The 23,407-nt window shown below is 38.9% G+C and overlaps 1 protein-coding gene across 2 annotated transcripts in view; it reads left to right on the forward strand.

Annotated features, from left to right (window-relative positions):
* The window catches only part of ric1 (RIC1 homolog, RAB6A GEF complex partner 1), a 138,748-nt gene that overhangs the window by 76,001 nt on the left and 39,340 nt on the right, over nucleotides 1-23,407 (forward strand). For both annotated transcript variants that reach the window (XM_080188487.1, XM_080188488.1), the window contains exons 8-17: nucleotides 2,661-2,749; nucleotides 4,341-4,485; nucleotides 6,265-6,313; nucleotides 7,328-7,480; nucleotides 10,353-10,556; nucleotides 11,557-11,595; nucleotides 11,693-11,803; nucleotides 17,566-17,655; nucleotides 18,904-19,064; nucleotides 21,733-21,871. In XM_080188487.1, the coding sequence (XP_080044613.1) occupies nucleotides 2,661-2,749; nucleotides 4,341-4,485; nucleotides 6,265-6,313; nucleotides 7,328-7,480; nucleotides 10,353-10,556; nucleotides 11,557-11,595; nucleotides 11,693-11,803; nucleotides 17,566-17,655; nucleotides 18,904-19,064; nucleotides 21,733-21,871 (1,180 nt within the window). The remainder of the gene's footprint in view (nucleotides 1-2,660; nucleotides 2,750-4,340; nucleotides 4,486-6,264; nucleotides 6,314-7,327; nucleotides 7,481-10,352; nucleotides 10,557-11,556; nucleotides 11,596-11,692; nucleotides 11,804-17,565; nucleotides 17,656-18,903; nucleotides 19,065-21,732; nucleotides 21,872-23,407) is intronic.

Below are 23,407 nucleotides of genomic sequence, written 5' to 3' on the forward strand. Positions count from 1 at the left end.
CAGCAAATTGAGTTTAGAGGGGATAGCTAGAATTGAAGCTGGCATAGACATAACTAAATGGCTGTACTTTAAGACCATGTATGATGTGAAGAAAGCTTATACTATTTTTATTCCATGAACAGTTTTTATGCATGTATGTTTAATTTTTTTAACCTGTTTAACACTGGCAATGTCATCTCTGGTGATTCCTGTTTGCAAGTAGAGTACTTGGAGTTTCAGTCCAGTTTTTGGTGAGCATGAGAAATGTAGCATAAGTGCAGAGGGGAGTGTCCCTTTAAGGCAAATATTTGAGAGCAGAGAATAAGTGAACTGTACTCTTAAAATTTGCTGTGCTGTAACTGAAATCTTGAGTAAATGTGAATATTATCTGTACAAATCTTGTTCACAAGTGTCAGGAGGAAAGCCACTGCCTGACTGAATGATTGACTTCCTTGAACCATTACACAAAGCCATATGATGTGATATACCCAGACTACTGAAAGGCATTTCACAAAACTCCATGTTAAAGACAAAAGTTGCTGTTTCTAGTTCACATCAACATTTGCAAACAAAGTCAGTTAAATGTAGAGATGGTGCCAAAACTAGTAGCGTTAGTGAAATCAATTGGCATTTAATTCAGAAATTGCATTTCTGGCATTTTGTTGGCCAAAATATGGACTAAGAAAAATGATAGGCTAAATTTATTACAAACCAGTATAAAGCACAGTACATGAAGAAAAATGGCTGATGTGAAAGCTATTGAAATAGCTAAAAGTGGATTCAGAAGAGACATCTACAGGAGTAGGCCATTTATGAGTTTGTTCGACATTCGGTCAGATTCTGGCTGACCCGTACTTCAACTCCATTTACTTATCTTTGTTTCATATCCCCTTTTAACCTTAACTAACAAGAATCAATCTTGACTTTGACATTTTCAATTGAGATTAGTCTTGCACAACCTTATGGGGAAGTTGCTTCCAGAGTTACAGTAGCCTTTCTGTGGAAAGATGCCCTCTGCTTTCACTTCCAATTGACCTTTGATTTGAATTATTATTGTCACATGTATTAACATATAGTGAAAAGTATTGTTTCTTGCGCACTATACAGACAAAACATACCATTCATAGAGGAGGGAACGAGATAGTGCAGAATGTAGTGTTACAGTCATAGCTAGGGTATAGAGAAAGATCAACTTAATGCAAGGTAGGTCCATTCAAAAGTCTGACAACAGCAAAGAAGCTGTTTTTGAGTCGGTTGGTACATGACCTCAGACTTTTGTATCTTTTTCCTGACGGAAGAAGGTTATCATTAGGTTATCCTAGCTATCATTTATGGATTGTGCCCTTGTTCTAGATTTACCTGTTAGACCAAATAGTTTCACTGTATCCATCAATCAAAAAAGTGCTATTTCAACTTGCTCCAGTTTCCCAATAAATATTCCAAAGTGTCACAAGGTTACTTCCATTCCATGTGTTTTCAGTTGTTTAAGGATCCCCAATTTCTAATACTTATAGTATCAAATGCTGTCTGAAAGTCTATGTAGACAACATTTGTATGCACCTCCCTACTGGACCACCACAAAAAATTGTTTAATTAGTTGGATATGATATAGCTAAATATTCATGATGATTATTCCTTGGTCAGCAAGTACTCAAAGAGCTCATGATTTTCTGAAATAAAACAGAAAATGCTGGAAATACTCAGCAGGTTTGGCAGCATTTGGAGAGAGAAACAGCATTAAGTTTTGAGTCCACCTGACTCAGCTAAAGGGTTTTGCTCTGAAGAAGAGTCATACACACTCATGAATACTGCATTAATTTCTGGTCATCAAGACACAAAAGAGAATTCTAGCACTGGAAACAGTAAAGAGAAGAATCCTATGATTGATTCCCATTATTAACAGTTTAAGATATGAGGAAAAATTGAAGAATCTTGGGCATTTTATCCTTGAAATGTAAAGCCTGAGGTGATCAGTTAAATGTATATGAAGTATGATGGTATGTAAAGGAAAGGTAAATCTAGCATCTTACTTCTAACTAGGGAGGGACGGCATGGTAGCATAGCGGTTAGCACTGCTGCCTTATAGCACCAAGGACCCAGGTTTAATTCCAGCCTCGGGTCATTGTGGAGTTTGCGTGTTCTCGCTCTGTGTGGGTTTCCTCCCACAGTCCAAAGGTGTGTGGGTTAGGTTGATTGGTTATGCTAAATTGCTTGTTCGTGTCATGGGGATTAGCTGGGTAAATATGAAGGGTTATGGGAATAGGACCTGGGTGGGATTATGGTCGGTGTGGACTCATTGGGCCAAATGGCCTTCTGCACTGTAGGTTTTCTATGATTCTAGCGAATAGGACAGAGGGGCACAGGTTCAAATTTAGAACTGATATCCAGTTGTACTTTGGTGTAATCAGTACCTGCAATAAATTTCCAGAGAGTTCAGCGAAGGGGAAACCCCTCTGAATTATTTCAAACAATTGAATGCTGCGACAAAAGGGAATTGAGTATTTTTTATTTCATTCTCATCAATTGCCATTTTGTGCACTCCTGATACTTGAGGCTAAGGCTCAATATCCATGTTGGCTTATCTAACATTTCCTGTCCTTATCTTGATGAATAAGCTTGGAAATGAATAATATATATAGATTTTTGAAAACCGGTTATTAATTATTTTCCCATTCTGCCAGTGGTTCAGTTTTAGTTTACACAATGGATACAACAACAGGAGCTATGCAGCTGTCCCACAAGTTGGAATTAACGCCTAAGCATTACCCCGGTAGGTCTGACATTTCATGTTCATCTGTGTAGCTATTTAATTTTAGCAAAATGCCTTCCTACCATTGAGGGTGAGTCCCACTCTGCTCAACTGGAATTGCAGTTAAACACACTGACTGGATCCACTTACACATGAGTATTGGTTAATAATGGATAAGAGTAAGATTGGACTTTTTTTATTCATTCATAGTTGCCCTTGGAGGGCAGTTGAGAGCTAACCACATTGTTGTGGCCCCATGTAAGTCAGACTGGGTAAGGATAGTGAAATTTCTTCCCTAAAGGGCTTTAGTGAACCAGATGGATTTTTCTGATAATTGACAAAGGTTCTATGGTCATTAGTAGATTCTTAATTCTAAATTTTTTTTTATTGAATTCAAATTTCACTATCTGCTGTAGCAGGATTCAAACCTGGATACCCAGACCATTAGTTGACTTTCTGGATTAATAGTCTAACAATAATACCACTAGACCATCGCCTCCCCTTAAAGATACTCCCCACTAAGGTGGAGCTGATCAGCCCTTCCTACGAAGATGCTTCGCTGAGTACTGGCTCAGGATCTGTCTTGCACAATGGTTCTTTTTGCAAGTTCCACTCATCTCCAATGAAAAACTCTCTAATGTATCTGATACTGTTCCCCTTCTCTCAAGTTCTGAGCCTTCTATCCCGTGACACCCCAAGCCTCAGCTTCTGGTCAGCAGGCCTGTACATACCTTCTGGTAATGCTGATTTTTGCCATTCCTCCTTGGTCCTGTAAGTCCTTTTAATGTTCAATCCTCTTTTCAACTGTCTTCTGATCTCAGGAGATGCCTGTTCCATTGTTTCTCCTTCAGTCCTTTGTTTAGGAACATTTAGAACCATAGAATCCCTACAGTGCAGGAGGAGTCTACTTGGCACACCAAGTCCATAGCAACTCACCAAAAGAGCATTTTACTTGGCCCACCCACTGCTCTATCCTCATAATCCCACAAATTCACAAATGACCCATCTTTGGACACTAAGGGGCAATTTAATATGGCTAATCCATCTAACCTGCATAGCTTTGGACATTTGCAGCATTTCAGTGTTAAATCAGCCCTTATCACAAGATCATTGCTCAGCAAGCTAGGTTGTTAAGCTGTAATCACGTTTCCATCATGCTCTTACACTGGCATAAGGTTGGTTTCCTTTTCCTTCATGCTTTAAGATTTTATCTGTTAGCCATATGGCTATTTTACTATAACTGATCAACTTTGGGAAAAGGCATTGCTAATTAATTATTGATGGCAATTTTCCAATATAGGATATTTTTAAAAATTTCCCTTGGTTTCTATTTTCTTCCTTTTCTCACCTTCCCACACCCCACCTCTGAGATGAATCCCCTTGAATACTTGCACCTTTGCTCTTTTCTCCTCTTGCCTCCCCCCTCCTTCCCTTGTTGGTAACTATCTTGTGACTGGAGATGAATACAATGCTAAAAAATGTTTTTCCTGCAGTTAACACCCATTTTATGTGGAGTACAGCACTATGTTTTAATTCTACAAAACTGTATTGAGAGTTTTTCTGGTTCAGAACTTGAGCTCTTAGCCAAATTATTTTTTAATCTCTTGAGCAGATATCTGGAACAAGACTGGAGCAGTGAAACTGGTCAGATGGTCACCTGATTGTAGTGTTGCTATGGTAACATGGGAATGTGGAGGCTTATCCCTGTGGAGTGTTTTTGGTGCTCATCTATTTTGCACACTGGATGGAGATTTTGCGTGAGTATTTCCTCCAGAAATTCAAGGTACAATTGCATGTATGACTGCTTGTGGTATTGAATCTGTGCATTCATTACTCCGTGTTTATATATTTTAGGTTTGGGAGCAGTACAGTAAAAAAAAAAGTTCAGAAATTTTGATTATCTCCCATGTCATTTCCAGTATTTTCCAGGATGTCAACTTTAACTGAACTTTCCAATCTGATTTTTAAGAATAACATGATGCTTCTGTAATATCCTTTGAACTTAATAGCCCACAGGAAGCAGTCACTGCGTGCTATCTGTATTCCAATAGCAAGATTAGACAATCCTTCACTGTTATTAGGGCTAGAATGTATTCTGTCCTAACAATTTGTATTTACAAAGCACCTCTCTCATTGAGAGACACTTTATAGAGAGAGTTTGGGCACTGAACCATGGTGCAAAGTTGGGTACTGCTAAAAGCTTTGAAAAGTTAGGCTTCAAGAAGTTGAGGAGAAAATCTGAAAGTTAGGAAGTAGGGAGTTTCAGACAATTGAAGGTATTGTGAGAACTAGAGGTTGAGGGGAAGGACATAAGTTAAAGAAAGTCACAAACTTCGTACAGTGCAATTACAAGAAGAGGTTTGAAAATTATTGTGGATAAGAATTTTAGCAGCAGTGAGAGTCCAGTTGAGGTGTTTTGGATAATTTGAGACAGTTGTTTAATTTGGTCTCCCTGATGCCTAATTTGATAAATGTGACATCATTGGAAGTGCACAGTGAGAACACAATCCGGTGTGACCAAGGTACATCTAATTTGCTGGATAACTTTCCACAATTATTGTGTCCTAGATTCACACAAATAATGGCCAGCGATTGTAGAAATATTTTGTAGCCACCTTTAATAGGAGAAAGGAAAACTTCATTTTCTATTGCTTGATATTATGCCTTCTGTTGCTTACAGATGAGCATTAATATCAATGGGGGCCAGTGATTTATCGCATAACACTTGGGGATGTAGTGGTGTGGTGGTATTGTCACTGGACTAATAATCCAGAGATCCATGGTAATGCATTGGACCCTAGGTTTGATTCCCACCTCAGCAGATGATGAAATTTGAAATTGAATAAAAATCTGGAATTAAAAGTCTATTAGCAATGTTCAGAAATGCCCACATCCCACAAATGAATTTTTAAGAAGTGCCATAATCAAACCTTTAATATTGTAGGTTAGCATGATTTGTGGCTTTCTTTATCACACCAGGTTAAATGTCTAGTTTGGTTCAGCAATATTTGTGAAAATAAGCCAGTTAGGAAAGTACCACTGAAAAGATTTTTAGAAGGATGGATAGTAAAGAGGGAGATTATTCTGAAAGATGTAATGAGAGTTCAAAAGTAATTTTATCATTCGCTGTTTCTTGAGTATTGCTCCAGCAATGTTTTTTATATTATCTCAGGCTACTGCTGGTAGAATGTTATTTGTCTCCTGCAGCTAATTTGACAAGTTATTTTATCTAAATATCTAAGAGGCACATGGCTGATTTTTGGACAAGCAAACATTGTCCTTTGATTGATAGTGTTCTTTGTCTTGTCACAGGTGTGTTTTCAGATTTTATCCAACCAGCATCTGATGTATTGCCATCTCTAATTATTTGGATTTAGGAGAAATGCACTTTCATAAAACCAAAATCCATTTGTTAAAGAAGTGCATTGATTCAATTTAAGATCCTTAAACATAGATAAATGGGGTAGAAATGCCAATATTCAGGTATTGATGATAAATAAAACCAATATTAATTATTTTATTCTATTGATTTTAAGGCATTATTCTGATGGCACTAAAAAGGAACCTATAAAAATCAGCTCTATGGTGAGTAAACTTGGAAACCATGCTGCTGTCCAAAAGATGCACATTGAAAAAAACTCTATTTTTGTAGAAAATGCAGACCTTCAGATAAATGGTACTGTGATCTGAAAAAGAAACAGTTTGATCTCTTTGCTACAATTTTAAAGTAACCACTTGAAGAGGACACTCAGTAGAATGCACACCTCCACCATGATGTTGTTAACTCAACATTATTACAATTCAAATGCTCTTCCTTGATGCTTTTCTCTGTCTAAAGTTCTTTAACTATAAAGCTGGAAAACGATATACTTTAAATAAGAACTACCATCTCACTGGTGAGGCTGTATCCAACAACCTGCTCTGAAATCTCTGCTCACGTTTTGACATGACAAATTGCACCACAGCAGCTGAGAAAATCCACAGCATTTTAAATATAATTAACAGCATTCAAAATAAAATATCCTGCAATGTACTTTTTAAAAAAAAAAGTCAATCCCAATCCTGCTTCCCTTTAAAAAAGAATTCCAGAATCTAGATTTAGATCTTTGCCAAAAACAAATCAGTTTTTTCTTTGATACCTATCTGTGTACTGAGTTTCATTGAAATCTGTCCATTATTTTTTGAGATCTGTTGTTTACAAACAGACTAACAAACGAGAGCAGAAAATATTACTTCTACTTAATTGTGCTCAAAGATGGTGTGCTAGTAATCTGCATTCGTAGTAAATGAATTCATGATTGGGTCCCTATATTGTGTACACAATCTCAGCCACTTGTAATCAGAGGAGGTAAAGAACAGAACCTGGGCTCTTCTGCACAGGAAGAAAGGCCAAACCAAAAGGCATATGAATCCATTTCACTGTTACAGCTCCTAGCTGGTAACAACATTCCATGAGATTGAATGTTGGTCTTCTGATGTTTTTGTCCAAGTTAACAGGAACATCTAGACTATTGGCTGCAAGTGAACAAAAATTCTTTGATACTTGGTGTTTAAAATAACTTGATTTTTTTTTAATGTCCTATATTTTCCTTCTTCAAGAGCTGGGGAGCTGAAGGCTACCATCTTTGGGCGATTTCCAGCGATGGCATTCAGCAAATTGGAAATGAGCTGGAAAACAAAAGTGTAATGCAACAAGCAGAAATTCTGCAGTTCCAATTCATCAAAAGCGCTTTAACTGTCAACCCCTGCATGGTAGGTTGCAAGCCAAGCTTGCAGACCAGTAATACTGCATTTTCAGCTATTCGTCCTTCAGTCTTCTGTTTTACCTGTTAGCAGTATTTTTAGTTGTAATATTTTATATTTTTACATATTCATCATGGTCTTTAAAATGTTTTTGGCTGTTTCATAGTGTAATATTGCTAATAAAGCCAATTAATATGTATCAGCATTCAAATTTGAGACTAGCTGTTAAATTAGTTTTTTTGTTTTCGTAATTCATAGCAATGAAAAATTATTAGAAGAAATGTAATCTGTGTAAATGTTTCCAATTGTTACCTGATCCTAAAGGTGGTAAAATGCCTCCTTGAACGCCTGTGGTCCATGTGGTGTAGGGACACTCAATACAGATAGGAAGGGAGTTCCAGGAATTTGACCCCGTGACAGTGAGGCACATGATATAGGTCTAAGTTGGCATGGTTTGTGGCTTGGAAGGAAACCTGTCGGTTGTGGTTTGGAAGATGCTGTTGAAGGAACCTTCATGGCAGATGATGAGTTGCTGCTGTGCATCGTGTGGATGGTGCATACAGCTGCTATTGTGGTGGAAGGAGTGAATGCTTAAGGTGGTGGATGGGGTGCCAATGAAGCAGGCTGCCTTGACATCACCTAGGATGAGCTTCTGGGGTGCTATTGGAGCTACGTGCAAGTGAAGACAACTCCATCACATTGATATGTGCCTTCTAGATAGTGGACAGGCTTTGGAAATTCAGGAAGTGAGTTACTTGCCACAGAATTCCCAGCTTCTGTCCTGTTATAGCTATGGTATTTATGTAGATGGTTCAGTTTCTGGTCAGTGGTAACCTCTGGCTGTTAGTGGGAAATTCAGCAATGGTAATGCCAGTGAATGTCAAAGTGTGCGATAGTAAGATTCTCTCTTGTTGGAGATGATCATTGCCTGGCACTTGTGTGGCATGAATGTTTCTTGCAAATCTTATTAGATTTGCAGCATTGCTTTTTTCTTTTCATGTTATAGATTCAATCTTCATACAGCTTTCTCAAACTATATTGAAAGAATTTTGTAGAATAAAATGCTTCCTTGCTTTCCTTTCAGCATTTACCTGTAGTGCACTTTCAGTTTGTATTTTCCATGATAAAAGCAAAATACTGCAGATTTTTTTCTGAGACAAGTTAAAGTAAAAATTGTGTGAGAGAACTAGTTCAGCCAGACGAAGGGTTTGAGCTCTGATGAAGGGTCATCTAGACTCGAAACATTGGCCCTATTCTCTCTCCACAGATGCTGTCAGACCTGCTGAGATTTTCCAGCATTTTCTGTTTTTTGTATTTTCCATGAATTCAGTTTTGAAAGCTGAATGGCACTTCTGCATAATATGACTAGAAAGAGTTCTTTCTGTCTGCACTTGTACACAGCACAGCTATAATTATACCTTTCATGGTCCTATTCTTCCAATTTATTTCTCTTATGGTAGTGAGCCCTTGATGTGTGTGATGATTGTTGTATTCCTGGGTAGATAGAAAAATGCTGTGTTAACTCTTTAAAAACAGTTGTAATACCAAATTAATAAAAATGCAAGTTAAAAAGAAAATGCTGGAAATCTTTTTTAAAAAAGGGAAATTTCTGGTAACGCACAGGAAGTCACCCGGCACTTGCAAGATAATGTAGTACTTTTCTTAGCCATGTCTCCCATTTCCTTTTTAGTAAAAGGTGGTAGAGCAGGATGTATTTTGACATGCAGGCAGTAAGAGGCATGTTGATGCTTTAGGTGCACGTAGTTCACAAGTCATAACACATTAACTTTCTCTGTGACTGAGGTGTTTATCACTCCCTCCTCTTTCCCACCTTACAAAGAGCTCTTCTAAGGAAAGGTGTCCACTGAAATGGAAACTTGTCTTTTCTCATATTTCCAACATTTTTTTCACATAACACTTGTTTGTTTTCTCGCATTTCTTTAATTGTTTTGCAATAAGCTTACAAAGATGATGTCATTCCCAAAAGCTGGATAACGGCCCACATGCCAGTTTAGCGAAAATGTACACGTATTCTTTTACTGCTGCTCACCTAATTGAGATTATTAATTTATGTTGCTATCAGAAACATAGGCTTTTTGGATATATACCTTCCTGTGAACATCATAAACTATTTTTCCTCTCTTTGGACTCGTCTTCATAAAAGTAGAGATTTGTCACTCTTCAGTTTATAGTATCCCCTCTGTTTTATGATGATTTTCAGAATCTTGGAACATAGGAATATAGAACTTAGCAGGAGTAGGACATTCAGCCCTTCACTAAGATCATAGCTGATCTGATTATGTTTCAACTCCACTTTGCAGTCTGCCCTCCCCTCCGTCTTATCAAAAATTTGTCTCATTCTGCTTTGAATAAATTCAATGACACAGTCTCCTCTGCTCTCTGGGGCAGAGAAATTTGCATATGAACACCTCTGAGAGAAAATAAAATCTCTTTATCTCTGCCTTGAATGTAGATCTCTTATTCTTGACCTGTGTCCCCTGGTTCTAGTCTCTCCCAGTAATGGAAACATTTTTCTGATATCTACCCTATTACATCCCTCAGGATTTGACATATTTCAATAATATCACCACTAAGTCTTTTACACTCCAATGTAAAACTCCAACCTTTCATAAGATAAGCCCTTCATCCTAGGGATGAGTCAAGTAAACCTTCTTGGGGAAACTCAGCTGTCATGTTTCTCTCCCCAAAATAAATTTTCCCATATTGACAAATGTTTGATTTCAATTAGAAATACATTTCTGACCAACTTGCACTAGCGAGACTGAAATATATTTTCTTGAAGAATCGCATGTAGATACATTAATTTTCTAAGCTGAAAATTAAGATGTTAAAAAACTGTTACAATCTTCTTTCTTTCCAGAATAATCAGGAGCAAGTACTTCTACAAGGAGAGGATCGATTGTATTTGAATTGTGGTGACACGTTACAAAATCAGAATTCAAGTACTGCATCAGCAAATTCAGGCCATCAGCCTGTCAGGGAAAAGAACCCTTTGTATAACGACATTCTAGTTCCTCAGGGTTTAAGCACTTTATTAGGACACAGGCACTGGCATGTTGTACAGGTGATTGCTTTTACATTCACATAAATGCATCAACTTTTTATTATCTTTTTTAGGTAGATATTTTGTTCAACAGAACATTTCAGTTGTATATTTTAATATTACTACTGCCAAACTCCCAAGTATTGGGGACCAGTGCAGACACATGGATTTGAGTATCTTAAAATGCTTTGCCATTTGACATGATTCAACAGCTGCATGGCTAGTAGTTTAGAGGTGGCCGTGATGTGGAGATGCCAGGGTTGGACTGGGTTAAATACAGTAAGAAGTCTCACAGTACCAGGTTAAAGTCCAACAGCTTTATTTGGTAGCATAAGCCACAAGCTTTCAGAGCAGTGCCCCTTGAATACCAGAAGCAAGGAATTCTAACTCACCCGATGAAGGGCAGTACTCCGAAAGCTTGTGGCTTGTGCTACCATATAAACCTGTTGGACTTTAACCTGGTGTTCTGAGACTTCTTACTGAGTTTAGAGGTGGTCAGCACCATCTCTCAATCCTGTGACTGTCATATGAAGTGATTGTTGTAATTGTGTTTGTGGTAAATTGCCACTTGTAATTCCACCCTTCAGGTGGTTTTTATTCCCTGTTCTGCTGGCCTTAATAGAAGAAAAACTTTCAGGTTTATGCAGCACAGAAATTTGAAAATCTGTTGCATAGCACTTGACAGAAAAGTTTGGCCAGCTTTCGCTTTAAGTAGTTTCCATTCCACAATGGACCCCGCTATACCTTTTTGAGCACTGTTCAGGCAGATGTGACACAATTGCCATCCCCTCTCCCTTACGCCCAGAATAGGAGTTAGTGTTCTTAAAATCTCTTGCTTCTGGTATTCCAGGTGATTTAGACAGCTGCATCCCAACAACAAACTGGTTCCTTTGGTGGGTGTGCCATGTAACCAATGGTCTGGGGAGGCAATCGTAAAAATGGCAGTACTAAATTTAGGTATTGTAAACTCTGCTTTTTGAACACCAGGGATAATATAACTTGTTTGTGTCTCTTTCTGTAGATCCATAGTACCTATCTAGAAAGTAATTGGCCAATAAAGGTGAGTTTTTTTCTCTCCCCAATAAGTAAACTCTGATTTTTTTTAATGAAACCTAGTGAATGGATGAGATTTAATTTGTATTCCATTATTTCTTCAGTTTGCAGCAATAGACCAGCTGGGTCAGTGTGTTGCAGTAGCAGGCAGATGTGGAATTGCACACTATGCTTTGTTTACAAGGAAGTGGAAGCTTTTTGGAAATATTACCCAGGTAGGCAGTGGGCTTGATTGGAATATTAAAATTTAATATTCAATTTTGTATCTCCAATTTAAAACAAAATGCTCTCTTTTTCTGCTGGTTTCTTTCCTGGCTAGAAGTTTTGAATCCTTGATGAGCTATAGCTTCATAGATGCCTTCGGGTGACATTCTTAATGAAATGAGTCTTAATAATGGTTGTCGGTAAGCAGTTTCACCACCATCGTAAAACACTAGAGTCCAAACCTGTCTGTCTTTAACATCCACCTGTCTTTGCTCAACATCTGTTTGTCTGTTTGGCAGATTTTCATTCTTCTAATTCAGAAGCAATAGATGGGCTGAGATAGGGAAACAATATTATGAAATAGAACTAGGTGGTGTTCTGTGATGGAGAACATATGACAGCAGAAGTTGTTTCAACTTGATACATTGGTTAGGGGAAGGGATGGAGTTGGTGGCAAGGGAGGTCTTCTAGCATCCCTGCCTCTCAGCCAGAAAAGCTCCGGGCTGACATCCCACTCCTGGACTTGGTGGCGAAGGTAGGTGCATTCATAACGCTACAACATGTTGAATATCCAATATTCCAATGTGCACTAATGACTGGCCATGAGAATAGGGGAGAGTCCTGGTCAGCCATCTTCAGAAGGCAACGGCAGGCCACTGCTGTACCTTGCCAGGCATAAACGTGGATCAGCTTTCAGGCATGTTATCTGAAGAGAAAATTCAGAAGCATTGAGGCCAGCTGCGAATGGGTAATCAGAGACTATTTCCTCAGGTGGATGTAGCTGTTACTGGGAGGTATAACTATAAGGCTCATGATGGGAGATATAGGGGGGATGTCCGAGATAGATAGGTTCTTTACTCAAAGTTGTTGGCGTGTGGAATGCACTGCTTGCTGTGATGGTGGAGTTGGACACTTTAGGAACTTTCAAGCAGTTATTGGATAGGCACATGGAGCACACTAGAATGATAGGGAATGGGATAGCTTGATCTTGGGTTCGGACATAGCTTGACACAACATCAAGGGCCTGTACTGTGCTGTACTGTTCTATTTTCTGTGTTTAATCAGACCGAAAGTATTCATCTCTGCTTCAGCTGATCTTGACATTAATCAGTCATCAAAGAATGGTCTAGGATTTTGATATTTCAAAATGAAATTTTAAAATATATATGCTTATGGTAAGGAAGATTTTGCTGGAGAATTAAATGCATTGCATTTTGTGATGCATTAGTTACTTCCAGTGCAATGCTAATATGGCCAGCTGCAGAATAAAACTCTTCACCCTGCTGCAATGTATTCCCCAATCCAGGTGGAGAGCCCCTTAACTACAATAATGTGACACCTTCAAATCAACCATCCTGTGTAGAATGGCCTATCAAGTCTGCACCAACCACAATCCCACCATGCCAATCAACTAACCTGCACATGTTTGGAGTGTGGGAGTAAACTGGAGTACCTGGAGGAAACCCACGCAGACACGGGGAGAATGTGCAAACTCTGCACAGTGACCCAAGGCCTGATAGGAACCTGGCTCCCTGGCACTGAGGCAGCAATGCTAACCACTCTGCTGCCATGTCAAGTTTGCAAACTTGGCAGTGAAATAAGTATTTAACTCTGGATCCTAGCATTGAACCTGCTCAAACTAATTTCACAAAAAATCATTTAAGTCAGTAGACAGCAAAGACTTTCATCCCACCAGTGAGGCTGCATTCATTTGAATGCTCATCACAGATGAAAGTTCAGTCCATTCCACCACCTGGTATCCCTTTCAGTATGCTGTAACTGAGATGTGGTGATGGGGCTTCTAGCTGAATATCTGGATAAGCAGCTGTAGGAAGAGCTTAAATGAATTGCCATTCGGCAATTCAGTTGCACTTTCAATTTAAAACAGAACTTGGTGACCATTCTGAGAAAACTGAGTGCAAGATTCATTTGCATTTCAATACTTGATATTATTTTTGCAGAAACAGGCTGCCAGTGGAAGCACAGTGCGATGACATTTCCTCTCCAGTAGACACTTAAATGGAGATGATTATTATCTTAACTACTAAGAAGCAAGCCTATGATGTTAAGTCCAAACTTAAACTGACGGGCGTGTCAAAAAATGAAATTTCATGCTGCTATCAGCGTGGATGGTAGAGGAAGTTTTTGATTAAATAGTAGCTTTCCCATGTTTTTGTGTCAGAAGTTATAATCCTATTTCAGACCATCCTGACAAGTGTAGGCTGGAATTCTGCTCTGAGTTCTGGGTTAACCCATAACGATATACTTGAGTATGGTCAGTGTAGTGATCCTTCTGCCTTATCATGAGGATTGTGCAAGCTTGTTAAGCCACATAGGCTGGTATAAAGGTGGATCCAACCAGGGAAAAGCATTCATTTTGCAACTTGTCAGATCGTTAATCCATATTGTTCTCTTAAATACACAGTCCTTATAAACCAACAGGCCAACTGTGATCACGCACATCCCACTCTGAAACCAAGCGGCATCCACAACCTAAAAATCTCTGGATTTCTCGTCAGATTCCCCTCTTTAGATACTTGTCATTCTGTGAGCCAACTGATCTCTCTGGAGCTGTGGCTTCCACATGAGTGTTTCCAAACTCCACTCGAAAAGATGCTTTCTCCCTGATGCCTTTACAGCCAACTTCTTTATACGTTCACCTTTCTACTGTCTTTAACTGGGACCCCACCCCCCGCTCTTTTCTTTAACCTCAGTGAACAATAACTTGTTCAATTTCCAGTTCCTTTGTCCCTTTGACTTCTGTGGCTTCTTTTCATTCCCTGATTTCTAGAACTATCTGTCCTTTAGCTTCTGGAACTTGTTTTCTGCCTCTTGCTCCTCCCCTCTGTAAGAACTGCTTCCTCTCAGGTACTTGGCTTCAGCATAAAACTAAACTCAAATTATTTCTCAGCTGAAATGGCCCCTGGTTGCTAAGCAGCAGCCTAGTCTTTCTTTAAACATTGTTTTTGCACCATAAGCACCCCTTTATTGTGGAGTCCCTGGGATGTAGACAAAAGTCGTAGGTAGAAGGAAGATTGGAATGAGGCACTCAGTGTTAAAATGGGCGCTTGTAGGGCCGAAGGGCCTGTTTCCTGTGCTGTGTTGTTCTTTATTCTAAGCCCTCTATGCACAATGCAAGCACAGTTTGAATGAAACCAAAATCTATGTACATGCAGACACCTTTGTTTAACATGAAGCTAACAAAAGTTTTAACCTTTTCTTACACAGAAGCACAAAATTAAACTTAAATTAAGTTAAAGCTATATCTTGTTTCTAATATCCAAAAATACAAATATAGATTTAAAACTATCTTTGTCTCCTACATGGGTCACTCACCATCCTGATTTGGAAATAGATCCCGTTCCTTCACTGTCACTAAGTCAAAATCTTGGAACTTCCTTTCTGGAAGCACTATGGGTGTATCTACACCACAGGAACTGCTGTGGTTCAAGGCAGTGCACCAACAAATTCTCGAGGGCAATTGGAGAGGGGCAACAAATGCCGATCAAGCCAGTGATGGCCAGATTCTGTGAATTAGTGGAAAAAAAACTTAATAACATTGTGTCTCAGCCTATTTACTGCTTAAAAATTTTATCCAAGCATTTATCAGTTTCAGACTCAACAATGCCATTATTCATCTTTCAGAAACTTAAATTCATTCAAAACTCTGCTGCTTTGCCCAGTCTACATCCAATCTCCAATCCAGTCCCCTTGCCCATTACCCTGTTCTCACTGATCATATTTGGCCTACAGCCACCATGCCTCAAATATAAAATTCCACCCTCATTCCTTCCTACCTCTGTTTTATTTCGGTCCTACAATTTCTTACCAACCTGCTCATGCTCTTAGTCCTCTGATTCCTGCCTTTCCTGAACTCTCCTTTTCCCTTGCCTTGCTGCAAGCTTGAACCCATTCTCTAGAATTAACTTCCTCAATCCCTTGACATTTCCATCTCCCTTTTCTTTATGTTTAATGTTTTATGATTGACAATTGGAAATGAGGGTTGGTGAAGGCAGATGGAGAGATTTTTTAACTTAAGTTAGTAAAGAAGCATTTGAAATTTTCATATTTTGATAAATGTATTTGTTTATCCACCTTGGAAATTACTTCTGATTTAGTTTCAGATTGCAGTTTGATATTTTATTGGCATGAAGTTTCTTAGAATTTAGACTGGACTTATCAAGGAGTGTGTGAATGATCCTTCCTTTGGTGAGTTTGGGAAGAGTACAGTGATGGGTATGCAGAGTATAGTTGATGGACATGGTTTGCTATCAGATAAATGTAATGACATACAACTCTAATCCAATATATGACTAGTGTATGCTGCTTGCTTTGTTGGTTTAGCCAACAAAGCTGCTTTATGAAGTTTGTTGTTGCTACGTTTTTTGTTGTTTTCAATACCCTTGCCTAAACTATATATGGATATATATTTTATTCTTTACATCACTAGTAACCAAGATAAAGTAACAAAATCGTTTCGTGTAGCAAAGCAAATTTTGCATTTCAGAAGTTATACAGAAATTTTATTTTTGAATTTGATATATTTTTCTGAATATCTATTTTATGCTCCAGTGAATCACAAGGATCACATTGCCTTAAATGCTTGGATAAATTTAGCAATGTATCTATCAGTAATTAATGATGTCCAAGACAATGGATAACATTGAATGAGGTGATTCTTCGGCCTCTTCCTTGTATTGCAAACAGCAGAAATGGTTGTGGGTGGGTATGACATGGTACTTCACAAGCACAAGAATGTCTATACCATGATCACTACTTTTTCTGAGATTTCTGTTGAAGCTGGTGTCAATTCCTTTTGTAGATTTTCAGCATAGCAATTTACAGGGCATCAAAGATATGACTGTTTCATCAGGATGAATAATGTTTTGTAGATGAGTCAGATAAGATCAGCTTTCTTTCAAAGTGCAGGAATTCTCAGAATTCAGCATGACGGACATTATTTTAAAATGCTGTACATATAGGAGCAAACATACACAGCTTACCTGGTCTTCTGATAACCTGGACACATTTTTCCATTGTATTCAATGCGTCATTGGAGTGCAGAATATGGAAATAGATCTGTTTCAACTTAGCAAATTTGGGTATTACCCCATTGAGATGTCCTTGTTTCATGGGGGTATAATTCCCTTTTGGTCGGCTCATGGAGGCCACACATGCACACAGACGTGCGCAGACCTATTGTAGCAAGTTTTTCAGTTGCAATTACGTTAGACCTGTGATTAGGAGACTGCTTTCTTCCTGTGATTGATATTTCTTTCTCCCTCCTATTTGGTAATTGCTCTTTCTTTTTAGTTCATCCTTTCAGTATCTGAAAGCTTTTTGTTTTTACCTATTGAGCTAGCATTTCTTGTTCTTCAATAATACAATTGATTTGATTCTGTGATCTTTTGACAATTGATACCGAATTTGTGTCCTGACATTAAAAAGTATTGTGACTTAATACGTGTGTTTGAATTTGTAAATTTTGTAATGATTACTTTTTGCCATCTGCTGTTTTGAAAGTTCTTAACTTTGATGAACAAATAGTTTTAAACAAATGAAAAACCCTTTCGATGAGTTAACAGCAATCCTGTGGCATTCAACAAAATGAATAGTGCTAGTTTAATTCAGTGTTAAAACAATCCACCATATGAAAAATGAGCAGAAGTGATCTGACAGAATTTGATACAGATGATAGTAATGTCTTGGAAAAGTAAGTATTCTAGAATATTATGGCGAACCCTTCCCAATCCATGTACATTTCTGATTTTAGGAACAAAATATGGCAGTAACTGGTGGCTTGGCATGGTGGAATGACTTCATCGTTTTAGCTTGTTATAATTTGATTGACCAACAAGAAGAGGTAAGTGAAGGACATTTTCATCAGCATGCCCAGGTTTTAATTGATTCCAAATTGCGGTAAAATCTTTACTTGTAAGTTGAATGTGTACCCTGCGGAGCAAAAATATATTGCCAGATTAGTATCTGCAGGGTGAAGCTATTTCACTGTTGCATATAATGTATAGAAATAAAAAGGCATCTAGCAAAATAGTAAAACAGTATCCTATGACAAAGAACCAATATTGGTGTATGTATTCTTTTGCTCCTTGTAAACTATAGTGGAGACTGGCATCTCCCTTGAGACTTGCGGGAGAAATGTTAAACAAGTGCCCATGTATACTCTTGAGTGGATCCCTGGCACAGTTTGGAAGAAGAGCAGGGAGTAACCCCTGATGCCCTGGCCAATATTTGTCTTTCAACCAACATCATTAAAAAAAAATCCAAATTAGTTGGTTGTAGTCACAACCATGGTGGGTCTGCCATGTCCAAATTGTCTGCATGTTTCCCACAGCTTTCAGTTAACCCACAGGCCTATCTGAACTAGTGCCAGAGATAAAGATTCCTGGAGAATTCCATACTCTTGAAAACTTCAAGCACCTTTTGAAACTAACAATCATTGACACCATTTGTTTAGGGTTTGGCTAGGATGCTAACAAGCAGTTAGTAATGTCTAGCTTGGCCTGCAGCAGTCACCAAACCCTTGACAGCAGATAATCCAGTTTGTACTTGTAGTACCTTTTTATTCTAATCTACAAATCAGTCAATATAACCTATTTTCTGTCTTGCATTTTGAAATACAAGAGGATTGCCACCTCCATATTGACATCTAAATTTTCCAGGAATTACCAGATTTGTGTCTGCAGGGTAAAGCTGCAGTTTTAGTATATAGTTTTACCACTTTTCTGGTATGTGTGGCCACCAAGAGGGACAGTGCCCACATAGTGGGGGGAAAGAAACATGCTTTTTCCCTGGGACTGTTGAATTATATAATCCTTGATGGATTATAAAGTAACAATTTTAAAATCTGGTTTAAGTCTGCCATTCTACATACCTGTATAAGCAATAACTTGATAAATATTTTGCTCAGTTTCACAGCTTGCAAGTTTTACAAATGCATGCCCCTGTCTTGACATACTGATTTGGATGAGGGAGATGATTAGCCTTTTTTTTTATTGTTACAACAATCTTTTGTATAGAGATCATGTTATAATTAATGTTAAAAATTCATGTTGGAATTGTTGTAATTATTATACCACTTCTTCCAAACCAGTTGAGACTTTATCTCCGGTCATCCAACCTGGACAATGTTTTTGCTCATATTACCAAAGTGCAATCGCAGACTTTGTTAATAAATGTCTTCAGGGACATGGTAATATTGTTCAGAGTCGACTGCTCTATCTGTTTGTACAGCATTGACCGGAAAGATGATGGGTGAGTAACCTGTTCTGTTCTCCCAAGTTTCTGTTCCTGTTCATTGCTAATCTCCCAGGAGAAGTAGGTTAAAGCAGGACTTTTGAAATATTGGTTTTGTGGTTAGTGCATACCTCTGTTAGAGCAGTTACTGTTGTGACATCACCAGGCACTGCATTCGTCATATCCAGCTTAATGCATTAAATGGATTTTAAATTTCCCTGCTTTTAAACTTTGCTTAATTTAAGCAAAATTACATTGTGCAAACAGAAAAGGATGTGGCTGAACTGAATTTTAAACGTTTTGATAGTATTGTCAAGGAGTTAAACTTCCAGCGCTCTTTTAATGGAAGTCATCTACCCTTCTCCCAGATCAGTACTTACTGATGTCTGTCTTTATAATAAGCAATAAACATCTACATTTATTGGTTTTGAAATTTTGGAATAAACACAGGTTTTGAAGCATTGTAGATTGTACAATATAAGGCTCAAAAAAGGAGCAACCAATCCCCTTCTCCTTTCCCCCTCCCCTCCCCCTTCACCTCCCAGTATTCCTTACCACCACCAGGCCTCCTTGACTTGACCTGACCTGATCTGGCCCAGCCCAACCCCATTTCCCACACCCCTCTCTGCACCCTCCCCACGATGTCCAACTATCCCCACCTACCTATCCTGATGTCCACTGCCTCCACTCCACCGCTGCGTCCCATTCAACTACTTTAAAAACTTATCTTCTCCCTTTCAGTGGGACCTTTAAACTCATTTGCTTTATACCAGCTAATGCCTTTAAAAAGAGCAGTGCCCTTCTTTACTGCATTTCTTTTGCACTTTGCCGCTGGGGCTGGGGATAAGCTTTGCTTCTTGAGTCAGACCCAGCCTCAGTCAGGAAGGTTGGGTGAGGCAGCCACTTTCCATTCTAAGTGCAAGTAAGTCCATAAAGAGTAGCAGTCCACCATTGATTGCCGCTCACAGTTACAGGTCATCTTTAGGTTGCTGTTAGAGTGTGCTGTCTACTGGAGGTTCCTAAGCTCATCTGCTTTTGAGTGCCATGTGAGCCAAGGGAGTTTGAAGAGAAAGATTTTGCATTTGTAATCAAGAAAGATAAGCTCCCATTTGTAATTCAAATTATGGATTTACATTTCTTTGTAAACACGCAATCATTCTAAGTGCAGTTTATAATACAGTAATAATTCCATTTTAAAGAAATTTTTTTGAAGTTTATTTTAGTGTCACAAGCAGGTTTACGTTAATACTGCAATGAAGTTACTGTTGCCACATTCCAGCATCTGTTTGGGTACACTGAGGGAGAATTTAGCCTGGCAAATGCACCTAACCAGCATGTCTTTTGGACTGTGGGAGGAAACCGGAGTACCCAGAGGAAATCCATGCAGACATGGGGAATGTGCAGACTCCACTCCTGGGTCCCTGGCACTGAGGCAACAGTGCTAACCACTGTGTTTACATACCACCAATGACTTGTGTCAACAAGTAGCTGGCAAAAACTGCAATTGCACCAGTGAGTGACGCATGTTCGGTGGTTTATAAATACAAAATAAAATCCAAGTAGCATATGCCTGCAATTTGCAAATTACTTCTGAATTAAAGTAACTAAAACTATCAAGGGGGCAAATGATGTATACAAATCAGCCAGCCGTTGCAGCATATAGCAGCCCATGGCTACAAGCAAAGAAAAAAAACCTGCTTGCTCACCTTTTTCTCCAGCCCATATTTGTATTTCTGAGAGGAATAGGAGCCCTTTGTTTTGAGTTTCTAGCAATGCAGCTTTCGCATTAACAGCATTTCGGAATTTCTTTTTTAATGAAATTGTCTCATCCTTGCTCCTCCTCCTGATGGTCCAATTGAGATTAGGTGGGTGCTAGTTTACTGTCTGTTGGCCTGGCAGTAAAGGACAAAACAAGCCTGATCTTGGATATCTCTCTCGAATAGCTCATGCATTGCTAGAATGTCTTTAACATAATGGGTGAGCTGAGGTCATAGTGTTCTCTGCCCTTGCACAGACGAGTACTTCAAAGCATAAGCATTGATTTTTTTTTAAATGGAAAATATTATTAAGCCAAAAATGTGTTTTCTTGGATAGGTAGAGAACTTTTATGGTTAGAACGTCGTTCTTGGCTTACTTCCTAGGCAAATTCCTCATTAAACTCAGCTGAATTTGTTTAATTCAACAAGTTCCCTTGAAACTGTTACTGCCACTTATAATTAGAAAAGGTGTTGTACGCTTTTGGCTTACACCAGGTGTTAGATCAACCCCAAGATGGGGCGCAATTCCCATTTTGTCAGCTTAGATTTTGTGTCTCTCCCTTTTGGGGACCTGGAATTGGATTCAATTGGTTTTTGAATTTGGTTTTTGGGAGTGGATTTGGGATTGCCCAGTCTATTCTGAGCATTGGCTTTGGCTTTGTGGCTTTAAGAATGGAGTAAAAACAGTTTTTTTTAAAAAAAAAGCTATGAGAGGTTTGCATTGAGGAATGAAAATTGCCACGTTCTTTAAAGCTGAAGTGGAAATGTGTACACTTGCCACATACCAACTTTTAAGTTATTTAAAAACTTGGATTTCCTCCTTTCATAGGGTATTTATGAGAGAAAAGCCATTCAGAAGTATGATTTAAGTTGAGAAAATTTACATTGGTGTTTTTAACCTGATTATTAATGTTTTCTTTTAAATTTAGCCCTAACCCCACTGCCAATGTTCAAGTCCTGCAGGAGGTATCCATGTCTCGTTACATCCCGCATCCTTCACTTGTGATATCGGTAACTTTGACCTCTGTGCGAACAGAGACGGGTATCACCTTCAAAATGCCACAGCAGGTACCAGTTGAAATGTATGCAGTTCTGATGCCAATATTTTGTACGGTCATTTATTCACGTCAGTTTTACAGCCAGCAATTTAATTCATTAAGCTCTGCCAGCAACACACAGGGCAGCCCATGACACCTATGATAAGTAGTTTTTTAAAAATTTTAAGAATCAGATAGCCTCTGACCTATTTCACATGTATGCAAATTGTAACTGGTGACTAATAATAACATTTTAATTTTATTCCTGATACTCTGTTAAGCCGTTTGGATTTCTGAAATTGGGATTGATTTATTAACCTTCAAAATCGGACAAACAATTGATTTTGGAGCTTTTAAATAAAGAGTATGTTACTAAATGTGTGAAAAGATGGAGAAGATCTCAATGGATAAAGAGAACAAGATTTTATTCCAGACTGCTGTTGATACTGCCTTTCTACGTGTAGCCAGCTCATTGGCATCAGATACACTTACACCTGTCAGGAAATGTAGTGCTTTCACATCAGCTGATCAATTAAGTGATTTGCAACCTGCAACTTTCTCCTGCACCTCACCAACACTTAAATATGTAGCTATGTATTGACTTGTAAAGCTGGCAGCTCCTCAGAGGTCCATACTGAACTGCTGGAGGGGATTATATTCTGCCTTTGACACTCACACTCCTGTGGATCAATACTCATAATTAGCATTGAGCAAAGGCTGTCGGTATATTCCCTAAAGTCCGTGCCGTCTCCGATGATAAAATTGCATTCGAATGTATTGGGAAGCTATGAACCTGCAAATCCACTGTTGCAGCAGTGATTTCTAATGGGGTCATGTTGCCTCTTCAGATCTTCTATTCTGTAAAAATGTTTATAATGAAATAACTGGATGGTGCACATATAATTAAGATAAGAACATAAGAAATAGGAGCAGGAGTAGGCCATCTGGCCCTTCGAGCCTGCCCCGCCATTCAATAAGATCATGGCTGATCTGTCGTGGCTCAGTTCCACTTTCCCGCCCTCTCCCCATAACCCTTAATCCCCTCTCTTATCAAAAACCCATCAACCCGCTTCTTAAAAATATTTAGCGAGACAGCCTCCACCACTTCAACGGGCAGAGAATTCCAGATATTCACCACCCTTTGAGTGAAGAAGTTCCTCCTCAACTCCGTTCTAAACCGCCCCCCCTTTATCTTGAGGCTGTGCCCCCTAGTCCTACTGTCTTTTTTGAGCGGGAAGAGTCTCTCCACCTCTATCCTATCCATCCCATTCATCATCTTATACGTCTCAATGAGATCTCCCCTCATTCTTCTAAACTCTAACGAGTACAAGCCTAGTTTATTCAGCCTCTCCTCATAGCTCAACCCCCTCAACTCCGGTATCAGCCTAGTAAACCTCCTCTGCACTCCCTCCAAGGCCAAAATATCCTTGCGCAGGTGCGGCGCCCAAAACTGCACACAGTACTCCAGCTGCGGCCTCACCAATGCCCTATACAGCTGCAGCAAGACCTCCCTACTTTTATATTCAATCCCCCTCGCTATGAAGGCCAGCATCCCATTCGCCTTCCT

Source organism: Carcharhinus amblyrhynchos, chromosome 5, assembly GCF_965287045.1.
Source record: "Carcharhinus amblyrhynchos chromosome 5, sCarAmb.v2.hapA, whole genome shotgun sequence".
NCBI classification, from domain to species: domain Eukaryota; kingdom Metazoa; phylum Chordata; class Chondrichthyes; order Carcharhiniformes; family Carcharhinidae; genus Carcharhinus; species Carcharhinus amblyrhynchos.